Consider the following 17484-nt stretch of genomic DNA (forward strand, 5'->3'; position numbering starts at 1 on the left):
TCAACCCCTCTCAGTGGCAGACTGTCAAAGCTTCATTCACATTCAGAAAGAAATGTCTGTTCTAGAAAATTTATCTTCTGAAAATTCAGGAGTTTGGAGTGGAACAGTGAAGAACAAACATCAGAAAAAATAAGCTGCTTTTATAACAGATACCAAAGAAGCTCTGGTAACGAAGATCACCACCTGCAGAATCTGGAATCAAGTCATATTTATATCTGACCCAGAGTTTAAATGTTATGTCTCTTCCTCCCACTCCTAGGTTATCATGGATTTCTTCCATTCACTTTTTGACCTAGCATGTGGAAGGCAACTGCACAATATTTTGATTATAGGCCTATTGATCAAAATTTTCTTGCTTCCAGCATTGGCATCCTCTGCTCTCTTGGAGTAAAGTGCAGACAGGTATACTGTATACACTGTGACTTCACATAATTATACATTATAGAGACAATGGAGCATCTGTAACTAAACTGAAATATCTTGCAGTGGTCCTATATATCATGCCTCACAGACGATTATATCTTCCATTTCTAGATGTTTAATCATTATCAGGATTGAAAAAAGTAGAAATTATAATAATCTGTACTGAGAAATAATTCATTTGAGAAGGTTCAGGAAAAATGTTCTGTTCCAGGGAATTAAAGCACATTTCTTGTGCCATAAATTTTAAGCATTTCACTTTGCTCTATGAAAGGGGTTTCATAATTAGACAAATCATTGGACTGACTCAAAAAGGCTAAAAGGCTTTCAAAGGCCATTTGCTATTCCTCCAACTGGCTAACTTTATTCCCTTGACCAATGGTCAGTAAAAGAGGAAGAATTAGTGAGGGGAAAGGTGGATAATGGAGACCATTATTGAAATCTTAGCTGATCACCTTTGCATCAACTTCAAGGAAAGCAAAGGAGACTTTGGCCATTTCTATTCATATCTGCATTTGAAAAATATAAGGAAATATTAATTATATATTCTCTATTACTCTGATAATATCATGTGGAGAGATTATTTAGTTTTATGATACATACCTGTTCTTACCCAGGAAGATTTCATCAAGTGTGATGTATTCAATTGGGGGTAATAAACAGCTGGGAAATAAAAAAAATGAAAGAAGGGGTAAAGAAATACATATAAAAGGAAGACCCAGAGAGACAACAAACCAGAATCAAGAGACCATTTTAGAATTCATAGTAAAACAGTGAAATAACTTGGCCACCGTCCTAGGGAAAAATCAATTGACCAAAATAATAATTACCACCAGTTTTATGTTCTGACCATTAAACTAAATTAATTAAAATCCCACAGAGCTATTAGTATATGCTTTCATATTAGGAAAATACCGGAGAGGGGAAGAAATTGTATAAAATTAACAAGCTGCATATAATGGCTAAGCTTCCTGTCTAGACAAATACAGTGGCTGCCTAAACATTATTTTCCAGAATCTGGTACATGGATATATAAAGTGGCATTAAACAATAATGGCATCTGATTCAATGTGTAAAATTCTATGATGAAATAATGTATTCTTTATTCCATGTTTTGGCCTAAAATTAATCTTACTATTTCCCCCCCCCCCCAAAATGTAATCAAAAATTGGCAATGTGATTTAATGGTAAAGGTGCTGTTGGGATTGATGATGCCCATCTTCAAGTCCCCTCTTCCAATCTTCTTGAAATTATTTTTGAAGGTTAAAATGAAAGATTAATGCTATGTACTTCACATTTCCTAAGCAAAGCTGTCCATCCAGCTGTCCATCCTTATTAGGATGAAGACTGCACTTAGGTTTAGAATGCATGCTGGGAGTTGGGGCCAAGAATTAGACAGGGCCAAGACATAAACTAAATTTAATTTAATTTAATTTATATGCAATTAAAAGTAATTAAATACAATTTGGTGATTTTTTTTTCATGGCTAACGAACAGTTTACAACTAAAATAATGCAGAAGACCAAGATAATAAACTCTAGACAGATAAACCCACAGGCATATTATACATAAAGAGGTACAAAATATAGCACTCTAAAGGTGATATCAAGATGGTAGATTAGCTAATAGATAATGTGGTAAGGCTTCCAGCTTGGAATTCTTTGAAGAACAGGATCAATCAGCTATGCTCCCTCAAGCCTTATAAAATGACTCAAAGTGTCCTTACTTAGCATTCTTACTAAAAGGCAAGGACTTGCAAACTAGGCCTGTTGTGGACTCTTCCAAATAGAACTGCGGAGGGAAAAACACTGACTTTTGCCAAAGGCAAATGTGGCAATTTTAAAATTATGACATTAGCAAGATAGCGGGCTTGTAGAAATTTTAGAACTTCACAATTTAAAATGCCAGGACTAAAAAGTGTTCAACATAGCAAACAATATCCCAGATATTTTTATTTAGTCAATTTATTTCATTTAGGCAATATCCTCGGTGCCAGACTGAGTCACACTTGTCAATGCACAATCTGGATGTCCTATTAGATTCATGAATCTTGGTTGTGGATCAGGAAGCAGTTGTGGCTAGGAGGGCCTTTGCACAGCTTTGGGATATGCCCCAGTTGTGTCTGTCCAATCTACAGATTGAACCATTGTAATGCATTCTACGTGAGCTATCTTTGAAGAGCCAGTTGGGTCTGTAATTAAGGCTCCAGATTAGAAATCGGGAGATTGTGAGTTCTAGTTCCATCTTAGCCATGAAAACCTTAGGATGACCTTGGGCCAGTTACTCTCTCTCAACCCAACGTACTTCACAAGATTGTTGTTGTGGGGAAAACAGAAGGAAGAAGGAGTGTAAGACATATTTGCCACCTTGAGTTGTTTATATATATATATATAAATAAGGCAGGATATTAAATAAAATAAATAACTCAGAAGCCTCAGCTGATGCATTATTCAGCAGTAGGGGTGGTTATATGTACTCCTAGAACAACACATAAATGTAGTCCTTGAGGTATAACAAGTCATTTAATGACCAGTTACAACCCCCCCAAAGTTACATACATACCCATTTCCAAGAAATGCCTGCAGTGCCTCATGGTTATTCTTCCTTATGACTGACTACAGAGATGCTGCAGCATGACCGCCCACCCACCTATTTCCCCCTCACCCTGCCCTGCTGGGTCCCCATAGACATTGGGCCTGCTTTGCCCCCTACTGGATTTCACACCCTCCTCCCCATCCCCTGGTCACCATTTTTTCACTTACCTTTGGAAGATATCCAGAGCTCAGGAAGCTGGAGCTCTTGATACCTTTGAAAGCTAAGTATGCGATTGTGATGGAGCGGAGTAGGGAGAAGGCCTATACGGCTTGGGGAATCCAAGGGGCAGGAAGCAGAGCATGGGATATCTCAGAGGGTGGGGGAGGCCTTGGGAGGCCCAATGTAGATGGGCTTCTGCCTGCACTAGGCCTCCCATGGTCTCCCCTATACCCGAGTAACCCCATGGGGGTTAATGAATGCATTGGAAAGCAGAGGGATGGGGAGGTCATTAATGACACCGTTCATTTAACATAGCTCTGATCTTCCAACAATAATGGGCAGGCTCCATTAGTGTGGTAAGTCTAGGACTATCTCTTTGTACCTCTAATGCTACATGAGCAGGACTGGTTGCCAGTTTGCTTCTGGGTCCAATTCAAGCTGCTGGTTTTAACTGTTAAAGCACTTTATGGCATGGGACTGGACTCTCTGAGGGACCACCTCTTCCAATTATATCAGCCTGGCCCATTAGATCTGGCAGAGAGCATGCTATGGATACCATCTGCCAGTGAACTATATTTGGTGGGTTCCAGGTGGTGGGCATTCTCTGCCATGGTGCCAGCCTTATGGAACATCCCTCCCCTCCCCCAATTAGGTCAGCTCCATCCCTTTTGATATTCTGGAATCTTCTCAAGATCTGGTTACTGAGGTGGATATACTCACCCTCTCTATGCTTAAGGTTATTAACATAGTTTAGTTTTAATTATCTCCAGGGCTTTTTTTCTCATAGAACGCCCAGAACAGAGTTCCGGCACCTTTTTTGGATGGAACCTTGTAGGGTAGGCAAAGCAAGTTGTATGACATGTATGAGTTCCGGCACCTTTTTTTTTTTTTTTTTAGAAAAAAAGCAGATTATCTCCATTTTAATGCTGATTTTTATAATTTTTAAATGACTGTTTTGATTAGTTTTTATTGATTATTGTATGCTGCCCAAAGCACCTCTTATGAGATGACATAAGTTTGGTTAATAGATAAAATAAATAAATAAAAATAATTTCAAGTATGCTCACGTTCTGCAATGTGCTGCACTGGAAAGCCCAGGTAAAAACTGAACTCCACCACAGATAGGTTTCTTAGCAGTTCACTAACTTCAGACCCATTCAGGAATCCACGCTTCTCTCGAATGGCAAACATAACTTGCACGGGGCCTTGCCGAAGCACTGCTTTAGGCTGACCCAGAGTTATATTTAGTATCTGAAAAGACCATGTTAGAAAGAACATTTGAAAACATTTCAACATGTAGTTAGCATACAATCATCAACATCTTTATGCTTAGTATCACTGTAAAATTCAGCATTGGGGAAAGCAGAGGAGAGAGAAGATACAGTTTCCATTTCAGGAGATGCTTGTCTCACCTGCACAGTGAAGTTGGAAATATCCTGATGGTGCTTTCTCACCTCCTCAAAGGCAAATCTCAGTCCTTTTTCTATGCGCTGGCTGAAGTTACAGAACCCAATGTCAATACTTCGAGGTACAAATTGAAGGACTAGAAGTAGAAAATTAAATGTTTGTGTTACTAGATTTAAGTTTAGTCATTCTGGCTGGAGATGGGAAATCTATTCTAAGGCTGGAAAGTAGGAACGGTCTTTAGCCCCAAAGACCTGTTTCATACGTCATGGTTACAAATAGTTGGATCTGCATAACATTCTAAAAAATGAACCATGATTTATAATCTGCAATGGCTGAGTTCATATAACATGCTAGCCAAAGTCACACATACCATATTCTGGTTTAGTATGTTATGGAAATCCAAGCAATATCAATACTTTGATATTCCAGTTCTATAATTGACCCCTCAAGTAAAATCTAGCAACACAGTTTTTATTTATCTAATTTATGTTACCTAGTCATGTACATAAGATAATAAATACTAATAAACCAATCTAATGCAAGTTATTGTACACTCATCCTCATATCTCTCTAGCATCTTGCTATATTTACACTAACTTCATGCATGAATGCTTATTCCTTCATTCATGCCGTAAGATTATCTGGGACACTACACATCCTCTTCATGACCTGTTTTCCTTGTTACCTTCTGGGAGGAGGCTTCGTGGTATCCGAAGCAGAACATCCAGATTCAGCCAGAGTTTCATTCCATACAGCATTAACCTTGTGAACTCTCAAGCTTCCTCCTTCCGTTATATATTCAAGATGGACAATATTTAATATTTATTTGCTACGTATATGTAGAGATGTGGGTCTATAGTATATAGTTGTTCATAGTATGTTTAGGTGTGTGTCATGTATGTGTTTTACTTTGAGAGCGGGCAACTAAATTTCATTTTTGATGTGTGCCATTGTGCCCACAGTATAAAAATGACAATAAAGGTTATCTTATCTTATCTTATTATCCATTAGGGACAATAGAAAGAATGTCCTGGGCTAATGAAGATTTTGGGACCTCCCAATGTTCTTTGTTAAAAAGTTCCTCACCAGGTGAATGAAAATTACAGGAACTGAAAAAATATATAAGACATCACCTTGGAGAAAATAACTTCTATTCTCCATTTTTCATTTATATAATGATTTTTCTACCAATAGCAGATCTAAATAATATTATTTTTGAACATATGCACATATCTTAGGTTCAAAGTGTATTAATCCTAAATTCAAGTGTCTTCCCTTTAACAAATCTGGGATCATCAAAAGTCCACAATTCTTTCTTAGCACAGAAACAGCACAAAGGTGATGGGGCTTACCAGTTTGCACTTGGAATTGGAGAGCAGGAGCAGGAAGAGATGGTTGCAGGGATGAAATGAGAGGTGTTTCACCATAAAGAAGGCTGCTGTTCACCAAGACATTGATGACAGCAATTGCCGTGTAAACAAAAGGCCCCGAGGTCACCAGAAAAGAGAATTTGGGAGAAAGCGTATACACCTATATTAAAAATAAGAGAGTTTTAAATCCCTAAAAGTAGCACTATTTTCTGCACTGCATAATCTTTTTATAGAAAGATTGTGGTAATGAATTTCTTCAGCCACCATTAGCCTATGATGAGAAATTGACAGAAGAGAAGTAAACACACAATCCACATAATTTTATACAAAACTTCTACAGGGTGTGGCAGTGGCCTCACAACTGGATGTCCAGTTCAGCTATCCAGGCAATCGCCTCTGGCATTGCTTTGTGCAGATCTTCTAGGGAATCAGAGAATGTATGTTATGGGCAATCCTGCACAGTATGTTTAATAGTTTGCATATCAGCACTACAATCACAAGAAGGGGAATTCTTCCATCTCCACTGATACAGAGCAGAGAGGCACTTCTTCCAGTATCACACCTAATTTTGTTCAATTTCAACCAGACACAGAGAGACAGGTTAAAGCCAGATGGTTTGGTAGAGGGATCATTAATGGTCAAGCCACAAGAACCACTTAGACCATACCTATCTCCAGTCATTTACCCAGGATTAAACTGGGTAAATGTTAAGTGAATAGCTGTTTTCCATGCTGGCCTATGGGATTTCAATCTTGTGATGGGCTGTGCTTTCTCCTGGTGAATAGGGAGGGCCTTGTTGTTCAGCATCTTTAACCCTATCAGGATGAGAGCTTGATATCTTCTAATGTGGGGCAGTATGATATTGCTAAGTACTGTAACCAGAGCACAGGAGTGGGATGCAGTGTGCCAGAGTTGATGTGCATTGTCTAGCAGAGTTGGACATCGAACATTTGGGTGTGGGCTCTGTTAAGCCACATGCTGGCACAATACTCAGCTGTGGAATAAACCAAAGTCAAGGCTGTTGTTTGTAGAATGTTAGCATCAGCATCCCAGGATGTTCCAGCCAGTCTGTTCAGTAAATTATTGCGGGCTTTTCAATTTTGCATTTTTTCCAGGTGTTGTCAGAAGGTTAGTGATCTGTCTATAAAGATCTGTCTATACAGACAGGCACTTCATGAGCTGGAGGACTGTCTCCGACATTTAAACATAAAGGGATGGATCAAGCTACATTAATTACCCTTGGTTCTTAAGTCACAGTTAACAGGGCTATGCAGCAATTTAGGTTCAAAGGGGAAAAGATAATTTTAGAATGCAGGGGAGTGCTCATGTCAAAGGTGGATAGTAACTTCTTAATGAAGTATGATTTTTTTTTCTGGGCTCATATGGCTCCAGGAAATAATATTTAATTTAAAGTTGCTACTCAAATAACATGCATTCTCATGCATACTTCATACATGTTTTAAGGAATGCCTAAATGCAGCTTTTGCATAGTAGACTTTTGTGTTTTGACACTGTGGCACACTTTTCTCATAATCATGACTTCCCATTAAGCCAGGTGATTGAATACTGGTAACAGCTACAAAAAATGTTTTAAAAGAAGGATCATGCCTTAATAATTTAATATGTAATTTACCAAGCTTTTTGTTGCACCATTTCTTTCTTTGAAATTAAATCTAGAATGTTCAATCTGTTCTAAACTTACATAAATAAGTCCAGTATCTGTGAATTAATTATCTCACAACAGAACCATAGATTTATGTAACCATTATGATTCCATAATTTTCCATTTCTTTTGTCTGCCAGGCACTGTTCTAATAAAAGTTTACAATTTTGCATATTTTGTGCTTCTTATGTTAAGGCTGAATCGTTAATGTTAAATTGCAGCCACATGTGTTTGTGTCTTCTAAAGCATACATTGTCATGGTGTTGCATTAAAAAGTAAGATTCTCTTGCACAACCCCAAATAAAAGAAAACATCTTGTAAGCCATAACACAAAATGTAAAGGACCATGGAAAAACAAAACCATGGAATCCACACAAATATTTACCATTGAATTGTACTTTACATAAACCAATTTTATAGCAAGCCAAGTTTGTTTGCAAGAGTTTCACACTAGGGAATGCATTTCCAAGCCATCTGACAACAAGTCATTAGTGGAGGTTATTAAGCTGCACAGAAGTTAATTTCAAAACATAGCTATCTTGGCAAAATTCCATTGCAAGACATAAATCTCTTTCTTGAGGGAGGTAAGTGCAGTCAAGATTTACCTTGCTGTAATTAGGAATGGAAACTATTCTCTGCCCAAGAGAGAAAGCAGGCAAACATACCATTCAATCATAATGCAAACATGAGTTAAGTGCACAGAAATATGACTTCTTGCTTTAAGATAAATGATTTCTAGAGGACAAACCAAGCATGGAAGGTTATGTGCATTATTGGTTTAAAAAAATGCAGCAGACCTATAAATTGATTGGAGCTCAAATTTTATTCATCAGAGGCTTGCAGTGTAAATCAAGGGGAAACTGGGTATACAGGTAGGCAGAAGGAGTAATAAAACAAGGATTTTAAAAATATTTGTTTAATTCTGTTTACAAATTTGAGTGATGGAGTTTGCTCAAGGGGAGATAATCTTATAGGATTGGCAGGACATACGCCGATTGTTTTCAGAAAATAAATGCTATGGAAGACTTACTTTGGTGCCTATGGCCCCCACACTACCTATTATTGCTGCAGCTTACATTCATTTATGTATCTTTTTTATACCATACATAAATATTAGATACATGTCTACTTATAATTGTATGCATGATTCCTGAATTTGATTTGATTCCTGAAAAAAAGGATAGGGTTGCTTTAAAGAGTTGGAATTCCAGCAATATCATCAACAATAATGGGCATCCATAAAGGCAGATACGTAGGAACACAAATGACCCTCAACCAAACTATAATACCAATTTCTACCTTTCAATAAACTAAAAAGGCAAATTTTTACTCTCCCTTGGAGACAGTGACTTGCAGACAAGCTTATATAATGAAACATAAATTTTGAAATACCTTATAACTAGAAGGTTGAATTTTGCTTAGAAACAGAGTGATGTAAATTAAAGTGTTGGGGACATTTTTTTTCCCTATAACTAATCCCAGTTTAACATTTGGACCATAGACGATTCCAAGAAACTTTTTCAAAGAAAAGAGAGTGTTTGTTACACTAGAACTTGTAATGTTGACACCAAGGCCAGATCACATTATTTCAGAAATGTGTGCATCTAATGAACTAACCTTAGTTGTGCAAACATACTTCTGAACATTTCTGAAATCTGAAACTCCACTCAAGGTTAAGTCCAGGAGTTTAAGAAATTCCACCCAACATAATTTGAATTTCTATTCTCTAGTCTGCTACTTGGGTGATCAGAAGCATCTAAATTAAGCTTCATTTGCTTTGTTCTGATCCTAGCCATTACAGATGTCAGCAACCTGCTTAAAACAGGATTTTAGATTTCAATGTTCAGCTGAGGTTTGAATCACAAATGAAAAGATGTTGTGTGGAATCCAGACTTATCCATTATGATACAAAAAAGAGAAAAGATATCCATATTCAACACCTCTACTGAGAATAGTATTTATACAGATGTATTTTTAATCTGTTAGGAATAAGATTATTAATACAGCTAAGAACTGGTGATCAGATTTCAATATATGTATCTTTTAATTGCCAGATATCTCAGAATTCTTTGTTGTTTTCAGTCAGAGCATTTTTTCATACTTTCAAATGCCTCTCATCTACTTTATTTTATAAGATAAAGTTGTCATTCTTATGAAGAAAGCACTGATGCAACAAAGAGTGCATTCTTAAGATTGTTCTCTGTTTTCCTGCTTTTTACTTTTTAATATCAGATGGCAAATGGCCTTTATGAAGCATCTTTTGTTGCTCCTATAAAAATAACTTCCTGCATCTGTGCTCTCTAATCACTGTGGTTTTCTACTAGTCTGCAGAACTAAGCAACTCTAAGCAACAAAACACACCCACAGTGAATGTGCTACATCAGAAATCAACTTTTTAATATTTTTTTCAGCTACCAATGTGTGTTTGTGTGTGTGTGTATGACTTTGAGTCAGTGTGATCCCCTGGCAACTGCCTAGACAGGTCCCTGCAGTTTTCTTGGCAAGATTTCAGAAGTGGTTTGCCATTGCCTCCTTCCTAGGATTGAAAGAAATTGAATGGCCCAAGGTCACTCAACTGGCTTTGTGCCTAAAGAAGGGCCGGAACTCACAGACTCCCAGTTTGTAGCCTGGTATCTTAACCTCTTCACAAAACTGGATCAACCATCAGACACCAAGATTTGCAGGAGGTATAACAGTTGACACAATGATGTAATCAAAGCAGGCAACGCCAAAGTATTTCAGTTCATTAGAGAAAGGGGAACTTTGGAAGGCAGCTAATCAATTATTTTAGGGGGGAAGATAGGAAAAGCACACCACTGAAAATGGGTGTTTTTGCCCCTGAATTTCATCTGAGGGTATTATGATAGCTGGAAATGTCTGCAGTCTTAGGGGTTGCAACTAAATATTTCTGCAAATTATAATCACATCCCACTTTTGATTGCTATACTGGGAAAAAAATATAGCAATTGTTTGTTTTGTAAAGTAGAACTGAACTAATTTTTATCTATTGTTTTAATAATATTCACAGAAGCAGATTCAAGAGCTTGCTCTGAGACTTCCTGGATCAGTAAAGAATAGGCCACACCCACCGTACTACATGGCACCATGCAAAGATGCACACACTTAGGATTCAGTTGTCGGTTATCAGTTAATATCCAAGCTACTCCCACCTTCATCAGTTATTTCTATGAAAATGTCTTTAACTCATATAATGATCTTCACAGAGCAAACTGTCTATCACTTACCTCTAGTTCTACCATTCTCCTAAATTCATTTTTCAGGATTTCTTTGATGGATTCACTGACATTTTGTACTACAGATTTCCGTGCTAGCACTGAAAATATGAATCAATAAATAGTATTAGAAGTATTAGATGCTATTTGAAATATATATAGATTTAGATGCAACAGTCAAATAGTGGGATGACTAGAGAACTGCGAGGAATTAATTTTTTCTATGAAAATAATAATAGCATTACTATTAAGAAATGTAAGCCGTACAGTAGAGATAGTTCACATTTTAGAATCTGTAACCAAGCAGAGATATATAATCACAAAGTGCCAGTACTAACAATCCAGAAAAACTCACATCGGAGACAGGACAAAGACCAACTTCTTAAGTTCTACTGCTGACTATATCATTCACTTCTACTATACATTCTCTCCTATTGATTGCTTCGTCTCTGATCGGAATGGGACAACTCGTCCTGGCCAACTTGCTGTGGGACAACTCACCAGGGAACAATTCAATGCAGGATAACTCAAGAGAGGAACAGGTGAATTGCATCAGGCCTTGTCTTGCTTAGGCTTGAACCTTGAACCTAAAGCAAGACAAGGCCCACTGCAATTCACTTGCCCCCTCTCGAATTATCCCGCATTGAATTGTCCTGTGTGGTGAGCCAGGCAGGGTGAATCAGTCAGGCCTACTTGTCCTAGACCCTCCCTAACGGCAGTCCTATAGATGTATTCTAAGGACCATCTCAAAGCACTACCTACAAAAAGTTTGTTCAGACAGCCACATAACTTAGTATAAAAAAGGGAAGTGAAAAATTGGGAAAGCAATAACCTGCAGAACAATGATTTCCCTGTTTCTGATACATACTGAACTTAGAATTGGTTTCCCCCACCCAGCACTGGATTTCTAACTTATATTTAAACATGCAAACTTCAGCTGAGTCCTCAACACTCATACAAACAAACAGGGCTAGAGAATATTACTGTAGCACCCAGTTAAACAAGACTGCAAATTTTGGATTAACAATTACCTTACTTCTATGAAGCATTTTATAACGTATCGTGATAGCTAAGCCTATCCCTTTTTTGACTGAATTCTATATACTTTCAACACTTTTAAATGAGACAAAGGATAATAATATACTTTACAGCAACCTTATTAATTTAGAACCATCCCCTTATACTGGAACTGCAGTGTCTAAAAGATTAGCATGGAGTTCTGGAAATTGCAGTTCCTACATGCCAGAGGATGACAGCTTAGGAAAGGTTGACTTTTTGAAAATTGAACGGAAGGAAGTTTAGCATTTGGAAGTGAATTAAAATGGAATTGAGTCATCTAAACTGGAACTGGTTTGAAATGGGTAGAAGGTTACACAACCTCAGAACAAGCTTGTTTCATCCAGAATTCCAAATCTGGGACAACTCAATTCACTTCCAATGTACTCCTGTTGAAGCACTTTAAGAATGGGCTGGTCCAAAAGAGGTCTAGCATAGTCTCAAAGAATATTTTAAGAGTTCTCCAGAATGTTCTATTCCCCAATCAACCTCTATTAGGTGCAGCATTTTAAGTAATAGAAATACTAGATTATATGAAAAAATAATAAATTATTACAGCAGCAAAGTTAATGCATTGTTCAAGAGGTTTGCAGTCCATCATATTAGTTCATTTTCCTCTACTCTAATACCATAAAATTGTGGTATAAATATATATTTAATAAGAAATATAAATAAGAAAATATCTTACCAGTAGTTACCAGATATTTATCGGGGACTGTAATGTCACAAACATAAGGCTGTTTAGTGGTAGTTGGACTGGTTGCCACTGTAACCTGTGTAGGGGTCCAGATAGAGGTTGAAGAGGATGTAGATGAACTTGATGTACTGCTGGTAACTGAAGAAAGTCCTATTTTGCTACTAGAAGTGGTGGCAGTAAAGGCTGTCATACTAATATGCTCAGTCATGCTTGTTTTTGTTAGAACATCAGATTCAACTGCAGTATTCACAGATGAAGGTGTCTCTACAACCATTGGTCCAGTAGGTGAAATTACATTGCTATTCATATTTGTGGACAACGATGTATAAGGAGTTGTTTTAAAAAAATCTGAAGGTACCTCAGTGAAGGAAGAAAATGGACTGAAATTAGCAGTAGCACCACTATCTTCAACGGTAGCTGTAGTTAAAAAAAAAGGTGAAAATGTTAAGACAGGGGTTGACTGCAATGATGTGAACCACAAGCTCACATGTGTATCATCCCCATAGATGTTGCTGGTGAAAACAGGCTGTGAAGTTGACACAGGTAGCTGCTGTGTTAACATGGTATCAATAGTGAAATAAGACTCAAAGTGAGAGGTAGCTTCTGTGAAAGCTGAGGTAAAATAAAATTCAGATTCTACCATCAAGATTGATGTTGGTTCTAGTAAGACTGAGGAGTTCACATAGAAATGTGATGATGGCATAACTGCAGAACTATGCATAACTGGAAAAAAAGATGAGCTTGAATTAAAAAATGAACTTTGCCATGAAGAGACTTGAGAAGCCTCCATACTTGTGATGTCAACAGCTGGTTGCTCAACTGAACTCCAACCAGCTGAATTGTCAAAAAGCACAGATGATGGAAGGAGTGTGGGCAAAATATGAGGTAAAAGTGTTGATAAATCACTTGGCATTGCTAGAAAAGATGTGTCTGCAGCAGATGAAAAATGAGACAGGTCAGTTGACTCAGAGGAAAAGGGTCTGAATGAAAGGCTGGATACAATGTCTGATCTACTGACAGCTGAGTCTTCTATGGCAAAGTACTCTAGTGCTGTGCTAAATAGATGTGTGGTTTCTGATGGCATAAATTCAGATGTTTCTAGCAGAATTGAATTTCTTATTGTCATGGATGGTACAGTCTCCATGAAGACAGATTCTGGAGAAATTGTAGCCACTTTAGAAAACACATTTTCCAAAATACCTGTACTAGATTCTACTATAACTAACTCAGACACAGAATAGGAGAAATTAACCAGACTGCTTTCCAATGATGTAATTTCAGAAGACTGGCTATAGAAATGGGAAGGGGAAATGGATGTAAATATACTTTTAAGGCTAATTTCCACAGAATGTGACTCAGAGAGTTCAGTAAATCTTGAAGAAAATGAAACAACAGGTCTTGATGGAAAACTAGTATCAAAGATTTCAGGAGATTCAGGCACGTCATAGAAATCACTAATTTCTGATGTAAGAGATACAACACTCTTTACATCAGAGACCACGAATGAGAGTGTCTCACCATACTCGCCTGAACCCACCTCATTTTCTGTTGGTCGCATTGAAAAAAATGACTCTGGAGAAGCTGAGATGAAGTCACAGTACAAACAGGATGTGTGTGGTTCAGTGAAAGGCACTGGACTTTTGGAATCACTGAGTTTGTTTTCTGAGTGGCTAGGAAAATTTGATGCTGCATTTCTGGAGGATTTCTGGGAAAGCTCATGTGTAAAAAACATCTCATTAAAAGGAGTATTGAAAGCAGTTGCCTCTGTGTAGGGAATGGTATGAGGAAAAATAAAAGGAAAGTGAGTTGAAAACATAGTTGCCCCTGTTAATGAAACAGGAATTTCTTTAAAAATGCTTAGGACAGATGAATATTTTGGACCCAGTGTCCCAGTTAAACTGCTGTTAATACTATAGTGAGCTTCAGGATATCTGTAAGTGCTTTGTGTATTGTCAAATGTAGATGATTGTTCTACAACAGTATCAAAAAGTAAAGAACTTGAAGAGAAAAGATAAGATGGCAAACTCTCCCCTTCTTTTCCAGGACTTGCATCTGCCATTTCTAATGCAACAGAATGTAAGTCAGTCTGAGGCATCAACAAGTCTCTGTATGGAGTTAGAGTAATACTCGTCTCATCAAAAGACTTCAAGTGTGGAAGAGAAATATGGGGGACAGAGGCAGCCCTTTGCAAAGTTGTCTGCAATGTTCCCACATAATCAAGTGGCAAAGAGGAGACAGCTAGTGAAGGTGCTAACAATAAAGTCTGTAGTGTTTCTTTAGTTGGCTTTACTGGATAGGAACCCAAATGATCGTCTTCTACAAAAGACTTCAGTGAAGGAGTCTGTTGTGCATTTGAAATTAAACTAATAAATCTATCGTCACTTAAGATGGCTTCATTGCTTGTTACTGAAAAATCCAGTGCTGGTCCATTTTGTTGAACTGAGGCTCTGCTCCCTGCCTCTTGGTCCAATGAGGTCATTTCAAAAGGAGTGGTTACTGGTGATGATAATTCAGGAAACACTGTATTTGCCCTGGAATCTCTTGTGCTTTCAGTTAAGGCTGTGTGTGTCTTGTTACCCACAGTGCTTTGACTCAGCAAAAGAGAAGAAATGTTCTGCTCCAAATAGATGTCATCTAAAAAGAAAAAAAAGAAAAGTGTTAATAATTAGGTTAAATAAAGTTGATATCATCACTCTAAGGTGTCAAAATGCTACAGTGATTCACTAACCCAAGGCTATCATTTTCATGAAATCTTTTTGCCAAAGATAAAGGGAGCTCTTGAGTCTTCGGAGTACATTGAAAAGCCCACAGTCAGTTGACAATTAGCATTGATCGGGTCTTCTTATCAGCATTGTTCTCCCACATGAGCTGAAGATATAATTATAAAATATGAGCTTTACTACTTCAGAAACTATGCTTATACTCCATTCCACACATTTCTCCACTCAGGTTCTGCTCCCCCCCATTATTCTTTCTCCCACTATTTACACTGACAGTGGAGGATAACAAGTCAATAATACCTCCGTGAAAAGCAGTTCTACTAGTATTGATTTTTGTCCTGGGGGAAAAATGCTAGGTGGAAGAGTTGGATTTGTTCAAAGGCAACATTTCATTTGGAGTGAAGAAGAAGCCTGGCAAACCAGAAATGCATTGGATTCTTCAGCAAATAAATCTATATGGAAAAGTTTATCTAGGAATAGCCATTTGTTACTTAAAGACAAAATCAGAATGGGAAAACTATAACATACATGCCAACATACAGTGAACCTCTCTTCAGTTCAGACCTCTGCTGGGAATGGAAAGAACATATTGTCGTGTCCATGAGAAGAGTTAAATATTAGGTCCGTTATTAATAAAATCTATAGATGTTTTATCTAATTTTTTAAAGTCCAACTGCAATTGGTTCAGTTACTAAAAATTCAGAAATTGTTCATTTTATAATTAAAATATTTAGGATGGAAAAACAGTATTCATTTCCTAAAGCAAATTATTGGTTAAAATTATATTCTACGTTTCATACAGGAGTTCAAGGTGGCATACATTGCATTGCCTCTGCCTATTTTCCCCCCGTAACAAACCTGTGAAGTAGGTTGAACTGAGAGAGTGTCACTAATACAAAGTCACCTACAGAACTTCTGTGGCTGAAGGTAGATAGGATCTGGGTCTCTCGGGTGCCAGTCCAACAACTTAGCCACTTTTGATGTAGGAATGACCTTGGGAGACAGGAGGGAGACCCACAGTTTTACAGTAAAAATAGTGCTGATATTTCAAGCAGTGCTTCTTGTCTGGACTACCTCAAAGAGCTAACAACACTATAACACACTAGCTCTTTATGATAGGTTTTCACCCCTTTGCCTAAAATCCCACAATGCACATCAAGCAATTTGGATTTTCAGTAAATTTAGACTATATCTAAGGTCTGGAATAGCAAAACACAAAAGAGAACTATGAGTTATGGGAACAGAATATTACAGGCTAATAAATAAAAGAGAATGTCTCCTACAAATTCAATTTAGTTTCCGGTGATTGCATGGGACACTTCCATGTTCTTGTCTGGAAAATAACATAGAATTGGATTGCTGTTGCCTTCTTCTCAACTTTGCAAACTACCTATAGTTTGAAATTACAGAACAGTTAAGGAAAGTAGTGGAATGGTGTAACCTAGCTGGAAATATGGTATAACCTGGACTTGGAAATATGGTCTTATTTTATCCTAATATTCTTCTCTGCAGGTGTTCCTGGCTCAACACAGAGATTTTTGTTGGAATATTGCTACCCTCTACACCGCCACATTCATGAGTTTCAGCAGAGCCTATTTTCAAAATTAATAGCCATAAAACTAGGAAATCTGAATAGACATAAAGCTAGATATACAATGTAACATAGACTCTTGAGGAGGAATATTAGATACATTTCAGAAAAGTGCATATGCACTTTACCTTCTGTTTTCCCCTATTTTTAGCACTTTCTTGTAGCAAATTATCCCCAAACATTTTAATGCACACTAATTATGTCTAGTGCATGTATCTTTTTTTTTCTTTGCCATCTTTACCAATTTTTGTGCCAAATTACTCATTAAACCAGGAAACTGGAATCTGTGATTTCTAAAAATCAATAATTGGTACACAGAGGCCAATAGAATCTGGATCATGAATGAAGTAATTATTTATTAAACAAAATTATATGTGGACACCCAACTCAAGCACAGGTGACTTTAGGCAACTTACAACATTAAAATCCACAACATTAAAAAAAACATCAACCATAAAATCCCTACCCCACCCCATGACAGCATAAGTGATTTAACTTCCATGATGGACCCAACATAAACTGGATCTTCTTGTCTTCTCTTATTATTAGTCACCCCTTCAGCTTCTTTCATTC

At 37.4% G+C, this 17484-nt stretch overlaps 1 protein-coding gene across 1 annotated transcript in view; it reads right to left on the bottom strand.

The window, feature by feature from the left end:
- Positions 1–15234, bottom strand: part of KIAA1549 (KIAA1549 ortholog) — a gene marked incomplete at its 5' end in the record, with an annotated part of 54606 nt that extends 39372 nt beyond the window's left edge. Inside the window, 6 exons of the mRNA XM_029284919.1 lie at positions 1024–1083; positions 4242–4425; positions 4587–4717; positions 5934–6111; positions 10860–10948; positions 12592–15234. Coding sequence (XP_029140752.1) covers positions 1024–1083; positions 4242–4425; positions 4587–4717; positions 5934–6111; positions 10860–10948; positions 12592–15234 — 3285 coding nt within the window. The remainder of the gene's footprint in view (positions 1–1023; positions 1084–4241; positions 4426–4586; positions 4718–5933; positions 6112–10859; positions 10949–12591) is intronic.
- Between the last annotated feature and the right edge of the window lie 2250 nt (positions 15235–17484).

This window comes from Protobothrops mucrosquamatus, unplaced genomic scaffold (genome assembly GCF_001527695.2).
Source record: "Protobothrops mucrosquamatus isolate PMUCROS unplaced genomic scaffold, P.Mucros_1.0 scaffold1120, whole genome shotgun sequence".
NCBI lineage: Eukaryota > Metazoa > Chordata > Lepidosauria > Squamata > Viperidae > Protobothrops > Protobothrops mucrosquamatus.